Source organism: Sinocyclocheilus grahami, unplaced genomic scaffold (assembly GCF_001515645.1).
Source record: "Sinocyclocheilus grahami isolate Dianchi unplaced genomic scaffold, SAMN03320097.WGS_v1.1 scaffold237.1, whole genome shotgun sequence".
NCBI lineage: Eukaryota > Metazoa > Chordata > Actinopteri > Cypriniformes > Cyprinidae > Sinocyclocheilus > Sinocyclocheilus grahami.
This window is the reverse complement of record NW_015505416.1, coordinates 805,130-815,292: the sequence shown is the minus strand read 5'-3', so window position 1 is coordinate 815,292 and position 10,163 is coordinate 805,130. Positions and strand designations below refer to the sequence as shown.

Sequence of the window (10,163 nt, the reverse complement as noted above, 5' to 3'; positions counted from 1 at the left end):
GAGACAACAATATCACAAATTCTCCACAAATGTGGCTTGTATGGGAGGGGTGCAAGAAAAAAGCCACTCCTCAAGAAAGGCCACATGCAGTCTCGAGCTTTGAGCTTTGCCAAAACGCACCTTGAAGATTCTGAGGCAGATGAGACTAAAATTGAATTATTTGGTCTTAACACCAAACCATATGTCTGGTGGAAATCCAATACAGCTCACCATCCAAATAACAGCATTCCTCCAGTAAAGCATGGAGGTGGTAATGTCCTGTTCTGGGGGTGTTTCTCTGCAGCAGGGACTGGAGCACTTGTCAGAATAGAAGGAACAATAGATAGGAAAAATATCATCAAATTCTTGAGGAAAATCTGCTGCCCTCTTCCAGAAAGTAGTCAATGGGAAGAAGGTTTACCTTCCAACATGACAATGACCCAAAACACACAGCAAAACTGAGCACACAGTGCTTGAAGGAGCAAAAGGCGAATGCCTTGCATAGCCTAATCAGAGCCCAGACTTAAACCCCACTGAAAATCTGTGCAGTGACTTAAAGACGGCAGTCCACAAACGGTCACCATCAAATTGAACTGAACTTGAGCAGTTCTGCAAAGAGGAGTGGGCAAATATTGCAAAGTCTAGATGTGCAAAGTTAGTAGAGATGGAGACATATCCCAACAGACTAAAGGCTGTAATTAAAGCAAAAGGTGGTTCAACAAAATACTGACATAAGGAGGTGATTCTTTTTCCAACTCAGTGATTGTTGTTTTTTTATTTTTTTCTGACATGTTGGTGTTATATCTTTCACTTGGATGTTATAAGTTGCACTGAGTAAATGCAGCTGGATAAAACAAAAACTGTGTCCGTCTTCATTTCAGACTGCAAAGCAACAAAATGGGTGATTCTTTTCTATACCCACTGTAAATGTATGAGGTGGTGGAGGGGGGGGAATGCTTTGCATTATGTTTTGCATAATTTAAAAATTAACATATTATATAATATAATATAATAATTGTATATCATCTAAAATAATTAACATTTTGTGTTAAAGTTCACACGTCTTCAAAATGATCACTTTAGGAAATTTTGTGTAAATTTTGTATAATAATTTTGATAAAATGATTTAATATACTTTTATTCAATACAGATTGAGTAAATATTTAATATGGCTTTACTGTTGTAACAATAATTATATTGTATTATATGATATGATAAGTATGTTTTTAAATATGGTGTTTCATTATAAGGATGGTGATTATCTCTGAGGTGGAGACCCCATTTAATAAATGACATTGAACATTTGAATCTGACCATGTTAAGTCAACAAACTGAAATGTCATACTCGCCATTTATTATCATGTCACTTATTGCAGCTTTAGCCCTAACGGTAGGGACACCTTTTACCTGAAATACCATACTTTTGCATATTCTTCAGGTATTAAAAAACAAATATTGAACAAGACTGAAAATCATTAACAAAGTCCATTATCCCCACGATCACATCAAGGATCAGGCAAATGTTCACATGCGTTGTGAAACGCAGATGTTTAGGAAAATGCCACGGTGAGGTTTTGTAGATGTAAATCACCATACAGTGATTTTACACAACAACCTTAACAACAAAGGCCCTTCAGAATTGGTAGACCATCAGGATGGAGGCTCACCTTCATGTCTCTCCACCACATCCTTCTGTGAAGATGCTTGGCTCTACTGCTGAACGCCGATGCATTGTCCGATAGGCTTTCTGAAAGTCATTTGACAAAAGGAGATCAGTAATAAGGTTGACTTTCATGCATGTTAAATATAATATAACTATATACACTCCTAAACAACTGTGATTGTTTTATATGGATTGTATTCATCTCCAGCAGATGCTTGTTGAATTTCATAATACTGTTTTGGGATGTTAAGAGCTCTGCAACATGTGGGACCAACTAAAACACGTCCAGCCTCATTAGTGCAAGAACAAGAATCAATAAAGCTGAGATCATACCAGCTGCCATTCAACAATACCATAGAGGATGAATGTGTGTACAGCCAGAAAGATACAAAGAACACAGGTGCAGACTGTTTCTTTGCATTTAGCCTTAAAAATAGATTCACCTTTAGTATAAAGACAGTATTGCAGTCAACATGTGGAATACATTCTCCTTAGTGAGTGACAATGTCTTCCAGATGCTGCACTATAAAGCTACTTGTTCTCTAGTTGCAAACAATGCATTGCAGTTTCAGCAAGGAAGCTAAATGTACTGTAGGTAAGTGTAATAAACAAAGAAAATGTATTTGAGCTCAGAAGAGTCCTGTTTTGATTTTCATACTGACATGTAATTTAACAACTGTAACAACATAATGTAACATTTCTGTAACAACTGACTATGTTTGAGAAGTTCAGCAGCAAACAGGGTTTTCTTTTCCAGTTTGATGCCAGTCCAGTTTTATTTGAGTATAATTTATATATTATTATAGGATCAATTCATATTTTTAATTTTAGTTTTAGTCATTTTATGTTTTTTCTTTATTTTAAATATTTATATTAGATTTATTTATTTATTTATTTCGTTTACACCAACTTATTTACACTTCACCTAATGCTTATATAAAACATTTTCAGCATTATTTAATAGTTAAGAGTTTAGTTTTGGTTAATAACAACACTGCTTGACACTTCAAACCACTAAATTTAATACACTTGGGAACTAATATCACAACATAATTTCGTCTTACATAATATTATGCGTGTATTAAGGTATTTGAGCATTCCGAGCAGCTTAAAACAGTCACACTGGCTCAACCAATGCAAATCATCATAACTTTTAATTATGAAAGAAGAAATTACACACGTCACCTCTTTTATTTTCCTCTTTAAAATCGAATCAATGTAAAACTACAAGATCCGCTCGAACTTCACAACTCTGAACACAGTGACTCCTGTTACCTCAGCCTCACCATCACCATGCGGGTCTCAAAATGTGCTTTCGTATACAGCTATATACAAAAACAGGACCAGACATGTGGCTTTAGCTCATTTGACTCCGCTACTTAATGTTATGAGACTAGTAACTAATCTCAGATCAGCTTGAGCAAAACCATCTGCAAAAGTCTTTTGCACACAGGTGGTTTATTTTTCACATCTGGGCCTAAAATGAGAAAAATACCACACCACCGTGTAGGACACGGAACATTTTACCCACTAACCTAGCCATATGTCTCCTGGCAATACCCAAATGTACGGAATAACAGAAATGGGACACGACACACTAGAGGTTCGGGTATAACAAAATATGAAACTAACAGAAGGGTTTATTCATATGCCATTGGAATTCAAAACACTTTCCCACAGTTCTCCGGATCAAGTTTGGTCAAGAGTAGTGAGCTACTGAATGTGACTGATTTGGAATAATAGTTTGTTTACACACGGGTTCCCAATCATGCGCTGATATAAGCGTTGGCCCTGAATTCACATATGCTTTAAAAGAATCAGAGGACGATCTGCAATGCACAAGTGAATTAAACTAAACTGCAAAATTTGGGAAGCTAACATTTACAATATTGCATATTTTCCACCCCAATCAAGAACTTGAACAGGATTTTAATTGCAGAAGATCTGCTATTCAAAAACGGTTTCATTAATCATTTTTGACTTGATTCCCATGAATCCAACCAAATCACAAAGTGCTTAAGGATTCATAGTGATCTGTCCATGTCCATCTTACCAGATTTATCCTGCAGCTCATCCAGCCGTTCCCCACGTTCAATCACTTTGGAGATGTTCTCCTGCATGACGTCAATGACCTCATCAACCTGAGACTGCACCCTGAAGGGCCATCAAGACAGAGAAGACAACATGAGAGGAACAATCTGGTGTTTCCGATGATTCAGCAGAACATTTTACAGCTTAGGAGCACATGTTTGAGTCTGTGATTCTATTATTTCTAAGAGAACCGCTCGGGATTAAACAAGATATCATTATGACTACGATCTGTTGACCCTGCAATGTCGTGGGGAGGTGAGAACGTTTTGCTAGACGTGGTCTAGACACATCCAAATAGTTTGAACTATTTGATCTCATAGACGTGACATGCAAAGGATGCACTAAATAGCTTGTGAGGTATTTAGCTACTCTCATACACCGGTCACAAGGGATGGCATGGCTTTGGGATGCAGGTTACCCTGCAAATGAACTGAGAACAGGATGTTTTGACTCTTGCTTCTGAGCTACTCCCGCCTAGTACAGCACACCATGAGCTGCGCCAAAAGACCAATCGTGCAGAAACTCGCACATCTCATGCACATGGGAGGGTACCTGCCATGTGTGGTTCCCCTTCAACTTCAAAAACCCACAGATACAAACGAGGTAACGGCAAGAATCCAAGACTTCCACAGAAAGGCAAGAAAAAAAAACATTCGGGAAACTTCACTTTACAAGGTTTCCCATTAAATTCCATTGATTTATGCGTTACTCTAGAGGTCTGCATTCCCGCGGGAACCACAGGACCCGACCAGATTTCTTGGTAACTCTGGTGTAATTTGAAACGGAGAAGGTCGTCTAACAATATACCGTTCCCGACGTCCTTTCAGAACAACATATCTCTCTCCTTTATTCTTATTGCCCACCGGTACAGCCTGCACTCAGGACTGTTATGCACGCGCTGCACGCATAAACCAGCGCTTTCTGAGTCATGCATTTTATTAGTGAGGTCTGTGAATAACAATGCTCGGAGCAGGCTGTAGCCTACCGGTGGTAAATACGGTCCTCAGACACAACAGGCAGGTTGTCGATGAGTGACAGAGCAGAATAAGAATGGAGCAAAGTGTGGCTGCACTGTCCTTGAAGGACGTTCAACTCGGGTTTGTTTATATTTTGCTTAGCCTCAGACACGTGCCCCCTCAGATTTTTGAGCCAAGTGGATTTTGAATGCAGCTTCTAAAAGACTAAAAATAGCCGATTAATATTTTCTATATTTAATACAATCACACAGGCGTGATTAGAACGCTCAGCGCGTCATATCATCAGCTGGTAAATTCAAATCTGCTTTCACTGGCTGGCGCTGAGCCAGATGTGTTTGTACAGCGCTGCATTATAACCAATCACACACGATGCTGTTGAGCTTATGAATGCAATGACCAATCAGAGGTGTTCAGATGAGTCATCGCTAAAATGCCGGCGTTTTCTTCACTCGCTCGCTGACTGAATACCTCTTTCTGGCGAATTCTCTCTCAGAAACAACACCTAATTTCATAGTGTAAACAGCTTCAGTGGTTTTAATGGGAGTTTTTGAGAGTGCTTGAACTAGACTGTCAGTGTAAATGTTCTTTGATAATGTAAATGTTCTTTGCTCTCTTTCTGTACAATGAAAGTGTTATGATAAGCCTAACTTGCGATGTTTTTATTCACATTAACTTTCAATGTTAAATTCACATTAAATATAAACTCAGTCGCATTAAAAATATGTTATGGCATGACACCCATAGCTGTTAATTAAGTAAACAGACAGGTTTTTATGCATAGTTAATAGACTACATTATTAGGTTACTTTGACCATCGCCCACTATAGATCAACATCTATAACGGTGAGAATCAAGATATTTCATGCTAATTAAGTTAATGCTTTTGGGAATGTTTCGAATAAAAATGAAAAAATGAAAACATAAGTGCTGTTGTGGCTAACACTTTTTTTCCCTACTGTGTTGGCAGCAGTTGCTGTCAATAACTTCAAGACTCTTGACAAGACGAATTATATAAATACAATTTTGTGCAGACTACACTTTTATTTGTCAGCCTATCTCTCTTTCTTTCAGCAGCAGAAATTTAAATGTGAGATTCTGGAAACGATATCTAAATTTAGCGGGAAAGGTCGGGTCGGGAAGAAAATTATTCTAAACGGACAGTGGGCGAACAAAGAGTGAATAATATATAAGAGGGAATATAACCTTGCGGGAGCGGGACTAAAAAAAACAGTCCCGTGCAGACCTCTACGTTACTCCACTCTGCAGTGCATGGTTACGTAAACCTGGTGTCGTGTGGCTGCTTGCACTGGGCAAAGCTCTGCTGGGTTTCCTTTGGGAGAATTACTGCAGCATATTAGTATGTAGCAAATTTCATAACAAAGAACAGGACATAGATATTTGAATATTGGGAGTCGCTGTTTACTTTTGCCTGCAAATATTATGTTGTTTCATAGAAACCCAGATGGTTACGGTGCTTCCCTTCTTTTCAGATGTGAGGTATGTTTGTGGGTGGGTGTTTTCACAGATGTCATTATAAGGAGTTACATAAACTCTGCAAGATACAACGGCATGGGCAGTGCTTGCGCAGTCAATAACTGTCTTCCACAACACACTGCCAATGGAAATTATTAGATATCTGTCTCCACATTCCTAACCTGAGCCCATACTAGTATTTGGAAATTCATAATTGTTCAAATTTGAAAATAGATTCTAACCCTGAGTCAACGATACCTCAGACTGCGCAGCTTGCTGAAAGCTATTGCTTTTTAAAGAATCAGACCTACGGTTTTCACCTGGCAGATGATAAAATGGTAAAAAAATTTAAAATCCTACTAATGCACATTGAAGGAAGTACCCGGCCTGTATCAGGAGAGCAGAATATCATGCACACTTGGCAGTGGGCCACTTTTTTGTTGTAGTGAAGACCAACTCAACTTCCCAGTTGAGTTCAAGACCTTATTTTCATGGCCTTGGTCCTCAAGGCCAAGTCCCAGACCACATTTTTTTGTGGTCTTGGTCCTCGTGTCCAAATCCAAGACCATATTTTCTTGGTCTTGGTCCTTTAGTCTATGTGCAAGAACATATTTCATAGTCTCAACCCTCTTCTGGTCTCAGTCTTGTTTCGGACTCGACCCTCTTCTGGTCTCGGTCCTGATTCGGACTCGACTCTCTTCTGGTCTCGGCCTTGATTCGGACTCAACCCTCTTCTGGTCTCGGTCCTGATTCGGACTCAACCCTCTTCTGGTCTCGGTCTTGATTCGGACTCGACCCTCTTCTGGTCTCGGTTTTGATTCGGACTCGACCCTCTTCTGGTCTCTGTCTTGATTCGGACTCGACTCTCTTCTGGTCTCTGTCTTGATTCGGACTCGACCCTCTTCTGGTCTTAGTCTTGACTCAGACTGGACCCTCCTCTACTCTCTGCCTTGTAGATTGTGATAGTCTTGTAAGCATCAGTAAGAATGTATTTGTAGTTTTCATCCAATCAGTATTGTTTTGTATGTCAATTTTTTTTCCATCAAAAGTGTGGTTATAGCTCTATAAAAAAATTACTTTTGTTTAAAAAAAAAGGTTATGTAAACACTACCGCAAAACATTGAATATGAATGTACATATTTCTAGTAAATATAAAAATACGTGGTTAACAAAAAAAAAAAGTAAATATTTTTTACTTGTAGATTGTGATAGTCTTGTAAGCATCAGTAAGAATGTATTTGTAGTTTTCATCCAATCAGTATTATTTTGTATGTCAATTTTTTTTTCCATCAAAAGTGTGGTTAATTTATGGAGTTATAGCTCCTAACATTTATGGGTCTGGACTCTGTCTGCTGGGTTTTAGGAAGATTCATATAAGTGATTCAGTTTAAAGGAAACGAGTTCCTGACTTTAGATTTCATGTTGTGACTTCAAGTAACCCTGCAACTGCTCATTTCCAATTGGCCCTTTACTAGGGAATATTTCAACACAAGAATCAGGTCTTTTCATGAGTCACGGTCAACAGTGTTACATAAACGGCACGTGGAAAGCCACATTCATCTTTACTCTATTACACATTCTAGTTCTCTCACTGCTGCTGAGTTCAAGCTTCGATGTGAGGCAAATTAGAAGAGACTTTTCCTTGGATGTGCTAACGTCTGAACCATCCATCAGTTTCTCCCAAACATACATCAGTCGGGAGTGGTACCAAAGTGAAAAACATGAGGTTATCATATTCTGGTATTAACCTAGCTAATGTCTGGCAGGGTTTTAATGACTCTCTAGGACTGGCAGAAGATAGAGACATTGAATGTTAATTATGAGATCGGTACTGACAGATTCCTGGGAAGCCCTCTGCTAGTTTATTACCCCCTGCGTGAGCTAATGCCTGTTACATCAAGACATTAGTCTTCACTTTCAAATGGACTTTTCTGTTCTTTTCCATTCACTGCCTGGTTTTGTTATTCAAAAACTGATTTATTGTTAGTGGAGCTTGCTATGGCAATTTAACTTACACCACCATTCGAAAGTTATGCTTATGCTCACTAAGACTGCATTTATTTGTTTAAATACAGTAAAAACGAAAAAAAAATTTAAATTTTAATTAACTGTTTTTTGATTCAATTTAATCCAAAATGTAATTTATTCCTGTGATGGCAAAGCTGAATTTTTAGCAGCCAATACTCCAGTCTTCAGTGTCTCATGATCCTTCAAAAATTATTCTAATATGCTGATTTGGTTCTTGTTTTTTTTTTTTTACCAATGTTAAAAAGAGTTGTATTGCTTAATATTTTTGTGGAAACCATAATACATTTTTGCAGGATTATTCGATGAACAGAAAGCTAAAAAAAATTATATTTATTATTTATTATTAACATTATAAATGTCTTTACTGTGACTTTTGATCAACTGAATGCATCCTTGCTGAATAAAAGTATCAATTTCTTGAAAAAAAAAAAAATCTAAATGAAAAAATAACAATCTAAATGATTTTACCCAATGGACAGTAAAACTTAACTTAACTTACCATGAAGGAGAGACCCCACCACCTTCAAAACCTTAGCATTGCAGCAGTTACTTATGCATGGGCCAAAAACACTTTTTTTAAAAATTATATTTATTATTTATTATTAACATTATAAATGTCTTTACTGTGACTTTTGATCAACTGAATGCATCCTTGCTGAATAAAAGTATCAATTTCTTGGAAAAAAAAAAATCTAAATGAAAAAATAACAATCTAAATGATTTTACCCAATGGACAGTAAAACTTAACTTAACTTACCATGAAGGAGAGACCCCACCACCTTCAAAACCTTAGCATTGCAGCAGTTACTTATGCATGGGCCAAAAACACTTTTTTTCATTTAAAGAATCTAGTTTACATATTATGTCTGTTTATTTCTGCAAAATCATGTTTATTTTAGTGTATATTTTTTAGTTTTTCAGTATATATTTTTCTCTCCATCTGTTTAATTTCTTTTCCACCTCAGTTTATCCACTGCTATTATGATGTATGGTAACTGTTTGTCGTTAAGAACAAATTGCTCTCTGAAGGGTTGTGCAACACAGGAGTTGAAATGTGGTGTGTGAGTGTTTGTAATAGCATGAACACTGCTGTTTTAGATGGGCTGTTATATAAAGGATTTTTTTTGTGGTCTGCAGACACTAAGGAACATGAGGAGAGAGCGGTTTGCTCTTCCTGTAAACAACATAAACAGATCATGGGGCACAATGGTCTTGTAAAAGTGCAGAAACATGCAAGTCTGGCTCTAGTCAGCTAAGAGCATCTTTAGACCTCTCATCTCCATGTTGTCATCACCTCCAGGTAATCTATATGTAAGAACTGACTCACTGTTACTTCAGTGACTTACCCGCTCACTGCGAATGGAACCAGTGACCTCTTCATCATTCAGATGCCGTTTAAATTTAGGGGGCATGCTGGGGTCGAGCTGCTCCTCCCTCTCTGGCTCCCTCTACAGGCAAACATAAGAAACACAGAGCAGATTTCTTAGATCTCTTTCTTCACCTATAATATAATAATTTCATTCCAAATAATATTTGACTGCAATATAGTCTGACTGTAATATACAGTGGGTACGGAAAGTATTCAGACCCCCTTAAATTTTTCACTCTTTGTGATATTGCAGCCATTTGCTAAAATCATTTCAGTTTTTTTTTTTTCCTCATTAATGTACACACAGCACCCCATATTGACAGAAAAACACAGAATTGTTGACATTTTTGCAGATTTATTAAAAAAGAAAAACTGAAATATCACATGGTCCTAAGTATTCAGACCCTTTGCTCAGTATTTAGTAGAAGCACCCTTTTGATCTAATACAGCCATGAGTCTTTTTGGGAAAGAGGCAACAAGTTTTTCACACCTGGATTTGGGAATCCTCTGCCATTCCTCCTTGCAGAGCCTCTCCAGTTCTGGCAGGTTGGATGGTAAACGTTGGTGGACAGCAATTTTTAGG

The 10,163-nt window shown here is 37.7% G+C and overlaps 1 protein-coding gene across 1 annotated transcript in view; it reads right to left on the bottom strand.

Annotated features, from left to right (window-relative positions):
* Positions 1-10,163, bottom strand: part of LOC107597812 (vesicle-associated membrane protein 4-like) — an 18,599-nt gene that overhangs the window by 3,599 nt on the left and 4,837 nt on the right. Inside the window, exons 3-5 of the mRNA XM_016289001.1 lie at positions 9,558-9,659; positions 3,696-3,807; positions 1,647-1,726 (exon numbers count right to left, since the gene is read on the bottom strand). Coding sequence (XP_016144487.1) covers positions 1,647-1,726; positions 3,696-3,807; positions 9,558-9,659 — 294 coding nt within the window. The remainder of the gene's footprint in view (positions 1-1,646; positions 1,727-3,695; positions 3,808-9,557; positions 9,660-10,163) is intronic.